This window comes from Oncorhynchus masou, chromosome 6 (assembly GCF_036934945.1).
Source record: "Oncorhynchus masou masou isolate Uvic2021 chromosome 6, UVic_Omas_1.1, whole genome shotgun sequence".
In the NCBI taxonomy this organism is placed as follows: domain Eukaryota; kingdom Metazoa; phylum Chordata; class Actinopteri; order Salmoniformes; family Salmonidae; genus Oncorhynchus; species Oncorhynchus masou.
Genome location: NC_088217.1, coordinates 68,915,023 through 68,933,214, shown reverse-complemented (window position 1 = coordinate 68,933,214; position 18,192 = coordinate 68,915,023). Strand labels below are relative to the sequence as shown.

Below are 18,192 nucleotides of genomic sequence, written 5' to 3'. Positions count from 1 at the left end.
CACACACACACACACACACACACACACACACGCATTCACACACACACGCATTCATACACACACGCATTCATACACACACACGCATTCATACACACACGCATTCATACACACACACGCATTCATACACGCACACACGCATTCATACACACACACACGCATTCACACACACACACACACACACACGCACGCGCACACACACACTCACACACACACACAACAGGAAGAGGAGGGAGCTTAACACCAGGTGACAGGAAGTTCGACACAGGGATAATCAATGGCCCTCGACTAATTAAAATCGAAGAACTCATCCAAATACACTAGACAGAAGCTAAAATATGCTCGACAGCTGGTCTGACAGAAGGTGACGGGACCTAGCTGCCCTTGTGGATGACATTGAGGTAGGTACGCACAATTTAAATAAGAGAGAAGGTGTCTTTTCTAAATGCTCTGCCTTTTTCTCTGTCAATTAGATTGGTATTTAAAGTGACCTTGTGGTGCAGGTGGTTAATCCAACAAGGGTAGAGCAGCTGGCGAAGGCTTTTATGGAGCCTGTTTGGAGAGACTGTACTATACTATAACATTTCTGGAAGAATAAATTACCTGTCAGCCCAGTATATGTAAGGCCCATAGACGGCCATTGAAAAGAGATCCGCTGCATTGCTGGCTGAGGATGACAGTACTATCTCCCGGTCCTCTCCGCTCTCAAGGCTGATCCGTTCTATCTTGTTGGCGCGGGCGTCGCACCAATATAATTTATTTTCCTAGAATACAATGTTGAGAAAATAAACTTCAGGTATATGATGGTGGGAAGAGTATCATCATAGAAAAAGATAACACAAAGCAGAGTGTAATGCCACTTCAGCCAGGAAGATCAGAGGGAGGCTAAAGTGCTGTGTGTGCACTCTGGGGGACAAAAACACCTGGTCCTCCTGCTTGGCTCAGTGGGTAAGAGTGTGGAGCAAGCAACATCAACACCATGGATTTGATTCCCTCTCGGGTCACAAATAATACAATGCCTGCACCCACTGATTGCCAATAACTTTGACGCCGGTCTTTTTGAGATTATTTATTTTTGAACTTGTTCAACAAAATCTATTTTTGCAATTGTATTAGTTTGAAATAATATAATAATAAAATCAAAATAATACCATATAATATAGCTCGGTATTTGTGTTTGATTTATTTCATAGTATCTTTATCAAGGGTGCCAATAACTTTTGGAGATGAATGTATATAAGCTGTTTTGGATGAAGCCATCTGCTAAATGGCATTCATTATTATATTTTATAAACTGGGTGGTTCGAGCCCTGAACGCTGATTGGCTGACAGCCGTGTTATATCAGATCGTATACCACAGGTATTACAAAAAATGCCTGTTCACTGTTCTAATTACGTTGGTAAGCAGTTTCTAAAAAGCAATAAGGCAGCTCAGGAGGGTTGTGGTATACGGTCAATACTGTACCACGACTATGGGCTGTATCCAGGTACTCTGCGTTGCGCCTCGCCTAAGAACAGCCCATAGCTGTATATTGGCCATGTACAAAACCCCCTCCGGGTTTATTGCTTAAATATACCTCATAGTCTATGGAGATCCCATTGGGCCATGCTATTCCAGAGTTGACCAGAATAACTTGGTCTGATCCGTCCAGCCGGGCCCGACCGATGCAGGGGCTTTGTCCCCATTCTGTCCAGAACAGAAACCTGGCCAAGAGGACAACAGAAGGGTAAGAAGAGTCCACGGCCACCACCCCCAAACAATGCTCATACATTACAGTCCCCTCTTACACTGACAGGAAATGCTTTGGGTTGATCTATCGTGTATTGTTTATAATCGGTAGACCATTTTTTGGGGGGTCTAGTAGCGATAAAGATGTCTTTTTCAAGAGGGAACTGGACCAAATCAGCAGCATCAACACATCAGTATTAGACACACAGGCACATGACGAAAATGACATCAATACAATAAGCAGCACGTCAGTAACAAACACGTACACGGCACAGAGCTTGCAAAAAAAAAATACAATCGCAGTGCCATAATGGTATCGATGCATAATTCTAGGAGGCTGAACTCCATGCTGGTATGGATAGACAGTGGAGTAGACAGGTTCAACTCCCTTTCAGAATACTAATAGTGAGGCAAGCAGCTGATCAATGTTCCAACGGTTATGACATACTAACTGTGAACGCACCAATTATAAATAATGAAAAATAACATGACAGTATGCTCTGGCTCCAAATCCCCTCACACAAACTCTAATATCCATATGGGGCCAGTTGTTGACATATTTCTATATTGGCTTTAATTTAAGCAATCAGCGTGATTGCCACATAAAGTTATCGCTCTCTACACGAGATCTCCGGGTAATGCATGCATACAATGCTATGAATAATAGGGGTTAGAGGGAGACAACATTAATTAGCCCGGCGCAGGTGAGGCACAAGCTGTGACAGTAGACCCACTCAGTGCCAGTAGACTCATCTCTATTCTCCTCAGCTGCTTATCCTGGTTCATTAGCATCTCTCATCAGGGGTGGAATCAATAGGAAAGTGCCCTGCAGTCTAAGCTGATGTGGGAAAATGGACCCTTTCTTTCCCTGTTATTAATGATTGAGAAGCTGAACATGTGAGGCAGTGTAATCAGTTATGAATGCAGAGAGTGGGGAAATTTTAACGCATTTAAACTTGATAGTTTGCTTTGGATGAAGGGTGGAGAGTTTAGATTTTATTGGCTGGTAATGTACATTCTGTTGTATTACAGCCTGCATTTAAAATGGATTAAATTGATATTTTTTTGTCACTGATCTACACAACAATACCCCATAACGTCAAAGAGGAATATTCTGTTGTTGAAATGTTTTGAAATTAATGAAAAATGTAAAGCTGAAATATCATGAGTCAATAATAATTCAACCCCTTTGTTATGGCAGGCCTAAATAAGTCCACGAGTAAAAATGTGCTTAACGAGTCACGTAAGTTGCATGGACTGATTCTGTGTTCAATAATAGTGGTTAACATGATATTTAATGACTACCCCATCTCTGTACACTACACATAAAAATAGCTGTAAGGTCCCTCAATCAAGGAGTGAATTTCAAGCACAAAGACCAGGGAAGTATTTCAATTCCTTGCAAAGAAAGGAATTTGAAGATTTTTTAAACCTTTATTTAACTAGGCAAGTCAGTTAAGAACAAATTATTATTTACAACAATGGCCTAGGAACAGTGGGTTAACCTCGTTGTTCAGGTGCAGAACGACAGATTTTCACCCTGTCAGCTCAAGGATTCGATCCAGCAACCTTTCGTTACTGGACCAATGCTCTAACCACTTGGCGACCTGCCGCCCCTAGATGTAAAAATATAAAGAGGATACGCTGAATATCCATTTGAGCATGGTAAAGTTATTAATTAGGCTTTGGATGGTGTATCAATACACCCAGTCACTACAAAGATACAGGCGTCCTTCCTAATACAGTTGCCGGAGAGGAAGGAAACTGCTCAGCGATTTCACCACAAGGCCAATGGTAATTTTAACACAGTTACAGAGTTTGTGATATGAGAAAACTAAGGACGGATCAACAACATTGTAGTTACTCCACAATACTAACCTAAATGACAGAATGAAAAGAAGGAAGCCTGTACAGAATACAAATATTCCAAAACATGCATCACCCCAGTCCAGAGCTTCCGGCGGCAGACCCCAGTCCAGAGCTTCCGGCGACAGTCCTCAGTCCGGAGCTTCCGGCAACAGTACTCAGTCCGGAGCTTCCGGCGACAGTTCCACAGTCCGGAACCTCCAACGACGGGCCACAGTCCGGAACCTCCAGCGACGGACCACAGTCCGGAACCTCCAGCGACGGACCACAGTCCAGAACCTCCAGCGACGGACCACAGTCCGGAACCTCCAGCGACGGACCACAGTCCGGAACCTCCAGCGACGGACCACAGTCCGGAACCTCCAGCGACGATCCCCAGTCCGGAGCCTCCAGCGACGATCCCCAGTCCGGAGACTCCAGCAACGATCCCCAGTCCGGAGCCTCCAGCGACGATCCGCAGTCCGGAGCCTCCAACGACGATCCGCAGTCCGGAGCCTCCAGTGACGATCCGCAGTCCGGGGTCTCCAGCGACGGTCCCCAGTCCGGGGTCTCCAGCGACGGTCCCCAGTCTGGGGTCTCCAGCGACGGTCCCCAGTCCGGGGTCTCCAGCGACGGTCCCCAGTCCGGGGTCTCCAGCGAAGGTCCCCAGTCCGGGGTCTCCAGCGAAGGTCCCCAGTCCGGGGTCTCCGGCGATGATCCGCAGTCCAGAGCCTCCTGCGATGATCCACAGTCCAGTTTTACAAAGGCGGAGGGATCGGAGTAAGGAGGGGTGGCTGCATCCAGAACCAGAGCCACCACCGAGGGTACATGCCCACCCGGACCCTCCCCTATAGGTTCAGGTTTGCTGCCGGGAATACGCACCTTTTCTTTGGGAGGGGGGGGGGGGTACTGTCACGCTCTAACTTTAATATCTCTGTTTTCTTTATATTTTGGTTAGGTAGGGTGTGACGAGGGTGGGCATGCTCGTTTTGTATTGTCTAGGAGTTTTGTATGTCTAGGAGTTTTGTAGGTCTAGGTATATATATATGTCAATGGTGTTCTGATATGGTTCCCAATCAGAGGCAGCTGTTTATCGTTGTCTGTGATTGGGGATTGTATTTAGGTGGCCATTTTCCCTTTTGTGTTTGTGGGTTCTTGTTCTATGTTTAGTTGCCTGTCTGCACTACTCATATTAGCTTCACGGTTCGTTTTGTTATTTTCTTAGTATGTTCAGTGTTCGTTCTTATAATAAAGAAGAATGTACCCATACCACGCTGCACCTTGGTCTCCTTCTTACAACGAACGTGACACACTACAAGCATGGCACACCTCTATTTGGGGAGTTTCTTTCTCCCATTCTTCTCTGCAGATCCTCTCAAGCTCTGTCAGGTTGGATGGGGAGTGTCACTGCACAGCTATTTTCAGATCTCTCCAGAGATGTTCGATCGAGTTCAAGTCCAAGTCCTGGCTGGGCCACTGAAAGACATTCAGAGACTTGTCCCGAAGCCACTCCTGCCTTGTCCTCATTGTCCTGTTGGAAGGTGAACCTTTGCCCCAGTCTGAGGTCCTGAGCGCCCTGGAGCAGATTTTCATCAAGGATCTGCTCTGTTCATCTTTCCCTCGATCTTGACAAGTCTCCCAGTCCCTGCCACTGAAAAACATCCCCACAGCATGATGCTGCCACCAGCATGCTTCACCGTAAGGATGGTGCCAGGTTTCCTCCAGATGTGACGCTTGGCATTCTGACTAAAGAGTTCAATCTTGGTTTCATCAGACCAGAGAGTCTAGTTTCTCAAGGTCTAAAAGTCCTTTAGGTGCCTTTTGGCAAACACCAAGCAGGCTGTCATGTGCCTTTTACTGAGGAGTGGCTTCCGTCCGGTCACTCTACCATAAAGGCCTGATTGGTGGAGAGCTGCAGAGATGGTTGTCCTTCTGGAAGGTTCTCCCATCTCCACAGTGGAACTCTGGAGCTCTGTCAGAGTAACCATTGGGTTCTTGGTCACCTCCCTGACCAAGGCCCTTCTACCCCGATTTCTGTTTAGCTGGGCGGCAAGCTCTAGGACAAGTCTTGGTGGTTCCAAACTTCTTCCATTTAAGAATGATGGAAGCCACTGTGTTGTTGGGGACCCTCAATGGAGCAGAAATGTTTTGGTACCCTTCCCCAGATCTGTACCTCGACACAATCCTGTCTCAGAGCTCTACGGACAATTCCTTCGACCTTAAATAGACAGCTGTGTGCCTTTCCAAATCATGTCCAATCAATTGAATTTACCACAGATGGACTCTAATCAAGTTGTAGAAACATCTCAAGGATGATCAATGGAAACAGGATGCACCTGAGCTCAATTTTAAGTCTCATAGCAAAGGGTCTGAATACTCATGTAAAACAAGTATTTCTGGGGATTTTTATTTTATAAATGCAACAATTAAAAGAAAACCTGTTTCAATGAGTAATTATGGGATCTCATACATAGATTGATGAGGGAAAAGTTAATTTAATCAATTTTAGAATAAGGCTGTAAAGTGAATACTTTCCGAATGCACTCTATATTAGTGTTTTACTATTCATGATTTTTATAAACGTAAAAAAAAAATCTTCCTCCCAAAACTATAATTAAATCCATTTTAATCCCACTTTGTAAGATATCTGTCACGTTCTGACCATCGTTTGTGTGTGTTTTCCTTGTTTTAGTGTTGGTCAGGACGTGAGCTGGGTGGGCATTCTATGTTGTGTGTCTGGTTTGTCTATTTCTATGTTTGGCCTGATATGGTTCTCAATCAGAGGCAGGTGTTAGTCATTGTCTCTGATTGGGAACCATATTTAGGTAGCCTGTTTTGTGTTGGGTTTTGGGGGTGATTGTTCCTGTCTTTGTGTTTGTGGCACCAGATAGGACTGTTTTGTTTTTTTTCACGTTTCTTGTTTAGTAGATTGTTGTACTTTCATCTTTATTAAAGATGTACAAAACTAACCACGCTGCATTTTGGTCCGCCTCTCTTTCCCCAGAAGAAAACCGTTACAATATCAAAAATGTAGTTTGAGATTTCCCTATCCGGCAAAAGAAAAACATTGAAACGCCATTTCTTAAAATCTGTGAATCCTGGAGAAATCTCAGAATACATCAATAATGGAGAATGGTCAGATAGCAGCATAGTTCAAATCTCTGCATGGGGATGTACATTTCAGAGAAACAGGGGAGGTGAAGACAATCAGTTTGTGAGAAAGTCTGATGATGGGGCAGAAAATAAGATCATCTCTAGTACTAGGATTTGTTAGGCGCCAGGCATCCACAATGTTCAAGTCATCTAAAAAGGTCTTAATATAATTGGAAGGTGCCCGGAGTGCCAAGAGGATATCACTGGTGGTATTAATTGTAGGATCTAGAGTCAAGTTAAAATCTCCCCCAAGTGTAACGTCTGCCCCCAACTCAGACTATCAAACACGTAAATCCCCTGAACGCAGCTCACTTTCCAGCTCACTCTCAAACACGTAGATCCCCTGAACGCAGCTCACTTTCCAGATCCCAATCACCTGAATTCTAATCACCTGTTCACACACCTGCATGTCATTATCACACACTATTTAGTTCAGTTCTTTGCACTCCATCATTGTGAGGTATGGTTTGTTTTGTTACACTCTTCTATTCGGAGCCCTGTTTTTCCTGTAACGTAATCCTCCCGTGTATGATAGTTTTTGCCTGCCTCACTAACGACGCCTTTTGCCTGTACTTTAGCCTATCAGATTTCCTGTCACCTCCCTTTTGCCTGATCTCCCGGACGACGTTACTAGCCTTTTCCCTGCCTATACTGTTGCCTTTTTGGACCCACTGTGTATGACCGTCTGCTTGACCCAGCTACCTGCCTTCTGTGGTCCTTTCCAATAAACACCTGCTGCGCCCTGCGCTTGAAACCAGCTCTCTGTCTCCCATCGGGTTCTTTACACCAAGGATGGTCACTGAGTCTGGGAAGTCTAACAAGTTAAGCTTCAGGTCTTCAAAAAATTATTTATCAAAAGCATTTGGTGCATACATGGAGGACAAACATAATGTAGTGCCATTAATAGTAACAGAGGTATGACAATTCTGTCTATCAGTGACTCCCCCAGAGACCCCCACCTTCATATTAAGATTAATATTCCTCTTAAGTATAATCATAGCACCTTTGGTTTTGTTTGGGGCACAGGAGTAGGCTAGTATCTTATAAAACGTGTTCTGAAATCTATTGATATATGTGGCTTTCAAATAGCTCTGCTGTAGGAAGGTGAAATCAATATATTTACATTATAAGTACTCTAAACAAGTTAAGACTAATCAAGTCAAATTCTATTTGTTACATGCGCTCAATACAACAGGTGTCACCTTACAGTGAACTGCTTACTTTCAAGCCCTTAACCAACAATGCAGGTTTAACAAAAATGTATGTTAAGTAAAAAATAAGAAATAGTTAAAGAGCAGCAGTAAAATAACAGTAGCGAGGCTATATACAGGGGGTACCGGTACAGAGTCAAGGTGGAGGCTATATACAGAGGGTACCGGCACAGAGTCAATGTGGAGGCTATATACAGGGGGTACCGGTACAGAGTCAAGGTGGAGGCTATATACAGGGGATACCAGTAGAGTCAATGTGGAGGCTATATACAGAGGGTACCGGTACAGAGCCAATGTGGAGGCTATATACAGGGGGTACCGGTACAGAGTCAATGTGGAGGCTATATACAGGGGGTACTGGTACAGAGTCAATGTGGAGGCTATATACAGGGGATACCAGTACATAGTCAATGTGGAGGCTATATACAGGGGATCCCGGTACAGAGTCAATGTGGAGGCTATATACAGGGGGTACCAGTACAGAGTCAATGTGGAGGCTATATGCAGGGGGTACCGGTACAGAGTCAATGTGGAGGCTATATACAGAGGGTACCGGTACAGAGTCAAGGTGGAGGCTATATACAGGGGATACTGGTACAGAGTCAATGTGGAGGCTATATACAGGGGGTACCGGTACAGAGTCAATGTGGAGGCTTTATACAGGGGATACTGTTACAGAGTCAATGTGGAGGCTATATACAGGGGGTACCGGTACAGAGTCAATGTGGAGGCTTTATACAGGGGATACTGGTACAGTGTCAATGTGGAGGCTATATACAGGAGATACCAGTACAGAGTCAATGTGGAGGCTTTATACAGGGGATACCGGTACAGAGTCAATGTGGAGGCTATATACAGAGGGTACCGGTACAGAGTCAAGGTGGAGGCTATATACAGGGGATACTGGTACAGAGTCAATGTGGAGGCTATATACAGGGGGTACCAGTACAGAGTCACTGTGGAGGCTTTATACAGGGGATACCGGTACAGAGTCAATGTGGAGGCTTTATACAGGGGATACTGGTACAGAGTCAATGTGGAGGCTATATACAGGGGGTACCGGTACAGAGTCAATGTGGAGGCTTTATACAGGGGATACTGGTACAGAGTCAATGTGGAGGCTATATACAGGAGATACCAGTACAGAGTCAATGTGGAGGCTTTATACAGGGGATACCGGTACAGAGTCAATATGCAGGCTATATACAGGAGATACCAGTACAGAGTCAATGTGGAGGCTTTATACAGGGGATACCGGTACAGAGTCAATGTGGAGGCTATATACAGGGGGTACCGGTACAGAGTCAATGTGCGGGGGAACAGGTTAGTCTATCCATGAGTTCGCTTGAGATGCAAATATATCCAAGAGCCTGAGATTTGAAAACACTTTGCACAGAGCTGAGACAGAAATACTGTTTAGACAGACACACAAAATAAAACCATGACATAAAACACCAAAATGATCGTGCAGTCGACATTTGTGAATGCATACAAATTCTATAGTATTAAAATGTAATTAAAGTAACCAGCAGAAAAAACTTCATAGAAAAGGTCAGTATGCCAGGGGACACAAGGGTTTACCCCCGAGAGAGAGACGGCCAGTAGACCTGAGTCGGCCGTCCCTTGGATTCTGACATAATGTGGAGAACATCAAGGGGTGTAAATACTTTCTAACAGCACTGTAATTATATAATTCTACTATATAACCTTGCAAAGATTGTTTTATGACGTTCATTACTACTGGCTATCAAATTTAATTAAAACATTGGTTATTTGGTGGTCATTTCTAGGGAATACGTTATGTAGATAGGATGTGTTCATTACATACCAAGCAGGTGGACTTCAAAGTGCTGACTGAAATGAAAAACTGTACACACCCTTTCACCGGGTGCACAGCAATGGCTTTGGGCTGGTCAAGTCCTTCAGCTATCACCACGGCTCGGTACAAGCCACTGAGTCGAGCAACCTCGATGATGTTGAAGCCATGGTCCGTCCAATAGATATTACCTAGTAAACAACCCAAACATGACTTTGTACAGTGTTCAACCATTGCATTACAAGTCAGTCAATTCATTACATTTTATGTATGTCTTACTTGAGAAGTATGTCCTCTGGCTCTTGTCTCTCTGTGTGTCCTACAGTTGCAGTCAAATATATTGGCACACTTGCACTTTACAATGGAGCGCAGTGGAGCAGAATGTTCTGTTTTCTCTTTTTTCTATGGTTGAACTGCTATTTTTACCAGTAAGATGTTGCACTGTAAATGAGAATCACCTGCCTCCAACCAAATTAATTTAAATTCTGTATAATTTAGTTCAGGCAATTTGTTTTATACTTTGAAGCGAAAAATATCATTTTGATATTTTTTTCTTGGTCCTGTGCTGAACTTTTTTTATATATATACACATATTTTTTTAAACTTATTTTAGAAGAAATAGTGAATCATGCATGGGTGCCTTCGGAAAGTATTCAGATGCCTTTACTCTTTCCACATTTTGTTACTTTACAGCATTATTCTAAAATGGACAAAATAATCCTGAATAATCTACATATAATACCCCATAGTGACAAAGCAAAAACAGGTTTTAGACATTTTTGCTGATATTTTTTTTTCTTTTATTAAAAAAATAAATAATAATAACTTCTCTCTCTCATCTCTGCAGCACTCCACCAATCAGGGCTTTATGGTAGACTGACCAGACGGAAGCCACTCCTCAGTAAAAGGCACATGATAGCCCACTTGGAGTTTGCCACCAGGCACCTAAAGCCTCTTAAACCATGAGAAACAAGATTCTCTGGTTTGATGAAACCATGATTGAGGTCTTTGCATTAATGCCAAGCGTGACATCTGGAGGAAACCTGGTACCATCCCTACGGTGAAGAATGGCGGTGGTAGCATCATGATGTGAGGATGTTTTTCAGCGGTAGGGACTCCTTGATGACAACATGCTCCACAGAGCTCACGACCTCAGACCGGGGCGAAGGTTCACCTTCCAACAAGACAACGACTCTAAGCACTCACCTTCCAACAAGACAACGACTCCAAGCACACAGCCAAGACAATGCAGGAATAGCTTAGGGACAAGTCTCTGAATGTACTTGAGTGGCCCAGCCAGAGCCCGGACCTGAACCCGATAGAACATCTCTGGAAAGACCTGAAAATATCTGTGCAGCGACGCTCCCCATCCAACCTGACAGAGCTTGAGAGGATATGCAGAGAATAATGGGATAAACTCCCCAAATACAGGTGTGCCAAGCTTGTAGTATCATACCCTAGAAGCCTCAAGGCTGTAATCACTGCCAAAGGTGCTTCAACAAAGTACTGAGTAAAGGGTCTGAATACTTCTGTAAATGTAATATTTCAGCTGTTTATTTTCAATTCATTAGCAAAAATGTCTAAAACCTGTTTTGGCTTTGTCATTATGGGGATATTGTGTGTAGATTGACGAGGGGAAAAAACAATTTAATCAATTTTAGAATAAGGCCGTAACTTGACAAAAATGTAGAAAAAGTCAAGGGGTCAGAATACTTTCCGGAGGCGCTGTATTTGACCACAACTGCACTTGTATGTCCTCCTTTGTACTTGACATTGTATTCTCTTAAGTAAAGGTTAACTCTGAGAGCTCGGCTACTTACCTGCAATCCAGTCCACTGCAATCCCCTCCACGCGGCCGATACCACTAGTGACAATGTCCTCTCTCCACGTCTGATCTCGCTTGGCTCTGGATATTCTGTTCAAGCCCATGTCTGTCCAATATAACGTGTCATTTCCTATTAGGAAAATCAATTAATTGAAAAGGATTAATGTTCTTCCGTTCATTTGTTTTCTACAAACTATAATTAAAAATAACAATTAAAACATTGAAATGATAATGATTCATTTGCAATCCGAAGCATGAAGAATAGTCCAAATAATCACAAAAAAACAATGCCAATACACTCACCAGCATGGAAGTCAATCCCCACAGCCATCATTGAGCCGGTCACCGGCATCAAGGCTTCACTGCTGTCACTGGGATCCAGGGATATCCCCCTGATGCCCTCATGAACTGAGTACATCAGGAAAGACCCTATGCCTTCAAGTTCAAACACAACGCCAACCCAATCAACTATATGGCATTTACTGTACATGTAAAATGTGATTCTAACCTTCGCATCACATCAGGAAAGACCCTAGTCCTTCAAACACAACAAAGCAACGCTCATAGACAACGCCAGATGTCAAAATCAGATTCACATCATATGTTTTCATATGTCGGTTTTCATGTGTTGTGTTCCCTGTTCAGTGTACTCCCACGAGAAGCGGGTACAGTACCTTCACATGACATGCGATCGGGGTGGAGGTTGTAGCCCACGGCGCAGGAACAACTCCGTGTGCTCTCTGATGTTGGGAAGCAGAGCTGAGAGCAGCCACCATTGTTGTCCTGACAGAGATTCCTCCCTGCACAGCAGTGGAACATTACACTGTAAATTTAACACCTAGGCATGGTCATTGTATATGCTTGTGTATTCATTCAGGAAGCAACGCAGTGATGACACAGTAGGACAGCATGCTTATTATTTAACTGAGCATTATGGGGGGGGGGGGGCAGAGTTAGGCAGAGTACATCTGCATTGCATTACGTTCCGGTTATTTTCATGAGATTACAGTATGAGCACATGAGCACTTCCAGTGTGTGTGAGAGAGAGAGGACGAGAGCGAGCGAGACAGAAAGAGAGAGAGAGAGAGGGAGAGAGAGGGAGGAGAAGGGGAGAGAGAGAAGACTAATGAGACATGGACATACTCCCATGTGGTCGGTGTCAAAAAGATAAATGAAGTAGCTAATCGGTCAGAGGAAGTTTGAGGAGGAAGTTGAAAGATTTATATTTTTAAGACACCTTAATTGCCATTTTTAATACTAACAGAGATTGAGAGCAATCATGATATTGGACATGTCAATGAAATGGATGATACTGCCAATGACTCACAAAACTGCTACTCGGAATCCTTATTTCAATAAAGCTGTGTCTCAATGAAGAACCATTATTTTTGGGCCAATTGGATTTTAAAAAAAATGTCGGTGCATTCTCAAGAGAGGATCAAAAACACTTTTTCAAGTCATTTCAAGTCAAAAGCCTACAACAAAGCATTAAAAGGAGGTCGGACATCGTCTGAGTGAAAGCATTGAGTTAGCAGTCATACTCTTTACCTGTCTGGCTGTCCTCGTCATACACCTTCATGTGAACAATCCCTGTGGTCTTGTTGCGTAAAACCACCATGTCCAGCCCACCTCTCTTACTGACGGTCCCCAACTGGGCCAAGCTGTCATCAGCCCACCACAGCTTGGCACCTGAAGACAGAAAAATCAATGATTGTTCATGACTGAATTGACAAGTATATTGATAAATCAGAGCTATTCAAAAGGCCATGAATACTGTGCAGTAGCAATAGTGGTTCTATGCCGTCTCTGCGAGTGACCCTTCAATCAAAAGCTAACGGCCCATTTGTTCATCGATAGTCGGCTATACAGCATGTTCACAGAGGCACGACAAATATCACTGGACCCGGATAACACATTGAATGATCGCTTTCCTAGGAACTGTAACATACAATTGTAACTGAATTTAATACATTCTAGGAACGGTAGAATACTGTATTATCCATAAGGTATGTATAGCTCTCACTGTACAGTATTCCCTCGCTGATGAATACAGTAGGCCCGAGGCGGACTCCTGGGACGCTCGTAAAAGAAGGGACAAGGAAGGAGCTGTGTAATGGAGGACTTTCAGATTTCTTCCTCGGAGAATCGGGTGATACGAGACAGAGAGACAGGATCTTAAGTTCATTCCCCTACCCATAAATCTTAGGGGCACGGGTTCCAGGGAGGAAACAGAGGAACTGGGCCATGTGACATATTTTCTTCTTATAATATAAGCCCGTGTACTGTACTTGCACCCTTGACCGGGAAAGAAATGCAAATGTTTATGCATGAGCCCAGCTCCAGCAAACAGGCAACGCTGAGGTACAGTCAGCCCGGCACAAAGGACGTCGGACAGCGGCTCAGCAGTCAGAAAACCTCTGAGGCAAGACCAAACCTGTGCCTGTAGACAGGGAACTTAACTTTCTCTTCTTCGTTTTTTTTTTTTTGGAATCTGTCTGCAGACTTGAATGGGCTACAGTACAGTGGGCTTACGCCAGACCATTCTTGGCTTTTGGCCTGCTGGACTACAGCTATCAACAAAGAACATAATCTCCTCGAATGACGGGAAGGATTGGAGAGCATACAAAAAGACGGCGTGTTAAAACCGCAGAGATAAAAAATAAAAAAATAAAAACATGTCTCTGTGGTTAAAGCACAGGTAGGATGAATATAAACAGCAGTCCCTCTGCAGGTGAATTACATCAGAATCAAACAGTGTTCCCAACAGAATTACGGCAGACCATGCTGTAGATAGATAGATAGCATTTTAATATGCCAGAGGCTATTTCAATATCCCAAGCAGATAAGAGAGGTACTCTAAATTAAGGAATCATAACAAAACCAGAGCGAGAAGCACACCAATAATGATGTTTCTCCCCTGTCTAACTCCCTGTAGGGTTACTCATGGGGAATAACCACTACAAAATTAAATAATACGATATTAAACAAATGAATACAACCATCTAATCGATACGAAAAAATAATCATTCCACCCTGTTAATAGCATCATGATCAACTGTCTTGTTGAGCGCGGAGAGAAACTCTCCCTCAATGATCTGTACTATTAAAACAAAATACAATATTATACAATCACCACTACAGCTATAAGTAAACCTGGAACAGACAGTCGGTGAGCCGGACGGATCGAAAGCCCAGGTTTCCCATCACTAAGTCAGAAAGCCTGGTTACTGTGTTCTGTTTGTCTAGCGGGAGGCAGCTCTTTCGCCCATCACTGTAGAGGCTAAACAAGTCCCACTGAAGCCAGAGAAACTTCCCTAAAGTATTCTGTCTGGATGAGGCATTTTATCAGACGGGATGCAATTTTAAACATGAATTAGAATAGTTTCAGAGACAGACATAAACAGAAATGGGGAAACGGACAAGTAATACAATGCAAGAAGACAGCAAAGGTTCATCGCTGTCAAAACCCCTTTTACTCATGTACTCCAGTTAAAAACAAACCCCAAATCAATGGACTTGTACTTAAAACAAAACACAATTTGGGCAGAAAATACTTTTATGAGCTGGAAGGGCACAACATATCTATATCAGGCACTTTCTAAGACAAAAGAATATGCACAGAGTCTCAGGGTAGTAGTGCTCATCCATAGAACCATGCTCTAAAAAAAGCCAAACTGATCCTAGACCAGCACATCTTACTCTGAGACACTTTATGAACACGGGCCCATGCTCTAAACTCTCGCCACTCACCCATAACAGCTAGAGCCGTCACTTTAACCAGCTCCTCCTTCATGGTCTCCAGCACTTCCAGACTACTACCGTCCAGACTACACCTGTTGATGGTGGCGTTGCCTCCACTGATCCAGTACAGCTTATCTGACGTGTAGTCTATCGACAGGCCTAGGAGAGACATCATCGATTAGAGTTGTGACCGGCATATTATTGGGTTGCTGTTCTACCAATCGTCTCACTCAATCTTGCAATATCGTTTGTTACCAGATAGTAGCACTACTGTTGTCATGCAATATACATTGGCAGAAGACAACTGGTACTGGCCACTAAATGTGGATGTTTTGTATTGTGCATGTGACATTTACCAACTGGCTCTCTCTGGTTCTGTTGAATGATCTTGCTATTGCTTCCATCCATGTTGGCCACGTTGATTGTGTTGCCATCTGTCCAATACATTTTCCTGGAAGGTAAAAACTCAATAGGAAAACAATATTTTGCATACAGAACACCAACACAAAAGTGCCTAATTTATCATGTCATGTAACTAGCATTAATTTGACTATATCTTGTTATACCTAATCAATATCAGACATTGAACTGTATAAAAGTACATACAAAAATGGAATCTTACCCTTTAGACGGATGTACGGTGAGACACTTAGGCTTCTCAATCCCGTGAACCACAGAGGTTTTCAGGGACCCGTCTAGCCTCGCCACGTTGATCTGTGACTCGTCGCTTTCTGAACTAATCCAATACAGGTTCCTGGAGAGCCAGTCCAGGGCCAGACCTCTTACATTAACAATACCTGCAAAAAAAAAGGATATGCAGAAGACAACATCAATACGGTCACGCTCATCTCTTCAATAAAGTCATGTACGGAGTCTATCACTTGAACAACCTGACAGGTGTGAAAATTAGAACGGGCTACCTATGAGAAGGACCTCAAATGGACGCAAAACAGTGTAACAGTCCGAGAAAACATTTTACAACAAACATTTTGGTTCAGTTACATAAGTGTCAGAAAACCGGAACGTTTCAGAAAACAGAGGTGAACATCTTTCTCTACCTCCGGATATGATCGTCTCTATTGCGGTTCCGTTGATGGAGGACCGTTTGATGGTTTGTGTTTTGACGTCAGTCCAGTAGATTCGTTCCTCTGATGCATCGTAGTCCACTGCTGTGACCTCGTCTATATCTGGGACCGTCAGGGCTGTGATCAGGTTCAGGTAAGGGTTGTCAATGTCCACGCCACGGATCTCGGTTCGCCGCACATACAGAAGGAATCTCTTCAGTGCTGTTGAAGGACAAGAGAAAACTGGACGTTGACATTGCTTCGTGTAGCCTGCTTTCAAAGTTCAGAATCAAGCAGGTGCTATCTCAAAACAGTAGAAACCTGCTGTGTTTTGAAATGACTCACTTTTGAGGGACACGCACTATAGTGTATGAATGTGGAGGATTGTATGAAGGAATGAATGGCTAGATAGATAGATGGCGCGATGGCTGGACGGAGAGACTGAAGTAAAGACAGACTGACTGACAAACGGATGAAGAGGTGAGGTTCACTCACTGAAGCAAGTAAAGTTGTCTGCAGATATCTTCATGAGGTGGGGGCAGGCACAGGATACAGTGCGGTTGTAGTTGATAAGGCACAGATGGGAGCAGGGTCCACGACCGCCATTCGCCTCGCAGGGATTTGAGGCTATCGTCGAGAGAGGGGGAGAGGAGAGGATGTTGTTCAATAATCAACTAAATGTGGTTTCAATAATCAACGAGTGTGGTTTATTTTAATACAAGATTCGGATACTCTTGGAAGGAAACGTATTTGATTTGTGAAAGGCAGAGTCCTGTAAATTAACCCTACTGCCAAAAGTCCAGACATAGAAAATAAAGCCTGATGAACCAATTAATGGGTTGCATGTTTAGTCACAATATTGTTTTGAACATTCATTTTTGGACTGATGCCTGACTAGGTATTCTACTCAATGTATCGTCAAGATTTCATCCAAAGTGTATTGCAGTGGCTTGGAAATACAATGACATTCAAAACGAGACAAATAATTAGTATGAAATCTTTTGTTACCATTTTAAGTTGCCAGATTGACTTTAGATGCTGTATAATGTTAACTAGCTAGCTAAGATTGAGGGGAGGCACACAGAATTTAGCTAGCTAGCATTAGCATTGATAGCTATTTTTGACAGACTTTGCAAGCTAATGACAACTTTGCCATATGTCTAAAGTAAATTTGACAACATGATAATGCTGGCAAAGTTGTTTCCTACTAAATATTTGACTACTTTAGCAACCTCATCTTATTTCCAGGCACTATAGTGTAATTTAGACTAAACAGTAGCCTCCATCCAGAATGACTGGGCTTATCACCCCTTTAAGGTGACACTATGGCACTTTCTTATCTCTCAGAGAACTGTGGACATAGAAAGTGAAAACTATTTTGTGAGACACAGATGTAACAACACATTTAAAACACAACCATACAACAAGTTATTCATTATGATCGAAGCAAACAAAACTTTTCAACCTGTCCAGCTGAGAAGGTTGTCTTTAATTCAAAACACCCGCTCTCTTTTCAACCTTGCTATCTTAATGTTTGAGAGAGTGCGGTAGCCTACCTTGTGGTTGTCTGCTGGGGTGGTATATCTGAAGGTCAAATGGCTGGGCGCTGGTTTTCTGGATGACTGTTACATTGGCTCCTGTCCACTTGTTAGCCCTAGCCAGAGTGTTGGTCCTCCAGTCAGTCCAGTAGACACTACCTCCGTAGAGACAGACAGCGAAGGGATGTGACAGGTACTCATGTCCCTTCAGAATCTCTATCACACCAGTCCCATCGTACAGAGCAGAGAATATGGCATCATACCTGTTGAGAT

General features: G+C 43.4%; 1 protein-coding gene across 1 annotated transcript in view; it reads right to left on the bottom strand.

Moving 5' to 3' along the window:
* The window catches only part of LOC135541673 (low-density lipoprotein receptor-related protein 1B-like), a 130,175-nt gene that overhangs the window by 89,091 nt on the left and 22,892 nt on the right, over positions 1-18,192 (bottom strand). The window contains exons 19-31 of the mRNA XM_064967996.1: positions 17,938-18,182; positions 16,877-17,008; positions 16,376-16,603; positions 15,940-16,114; positions 15,674-15,768; positions 15,327-15,476; positions 13,125-13,265; positions 12,251-12,376; positions 11,880-12,011; positions 11,572-11,706; positions 9,813-9,942; positions 1,575-1,701; positions 601-761 (exon numbers count right to left, since the gene is read on the bottom strand). Coding sequence (XP_064824068.1) covers positions 601-761; positions 1,575-1,701; positions 9,813-9,942; positions 11,572-11,706; positions 11,880-12,011; positions 12,251-12,376; positions 13,125-13,265; positions 15,327-15,476; positions 15,674-15,768; positions 15,940-16,114; positions 16,376-16,603; positions 16,877-17,008; positions 17,938-18,182 — 1,977 coding nt within the window. The remainder of the gene's footprint in view (positions 1-600; positions 762-1,574; positions 1,702-9,812; positions 9,943-11,571; positions 11,707-11,879; positions 12,012-12,250; positions 12,377-13,124; positions 13,266-15,326; positions 15,477-15,673; positions 15,769-15,939; positions 16,115-16,375; positions 16,604-16,876; positions 17,009-17,937; positions 18,183-18,192) is intronic.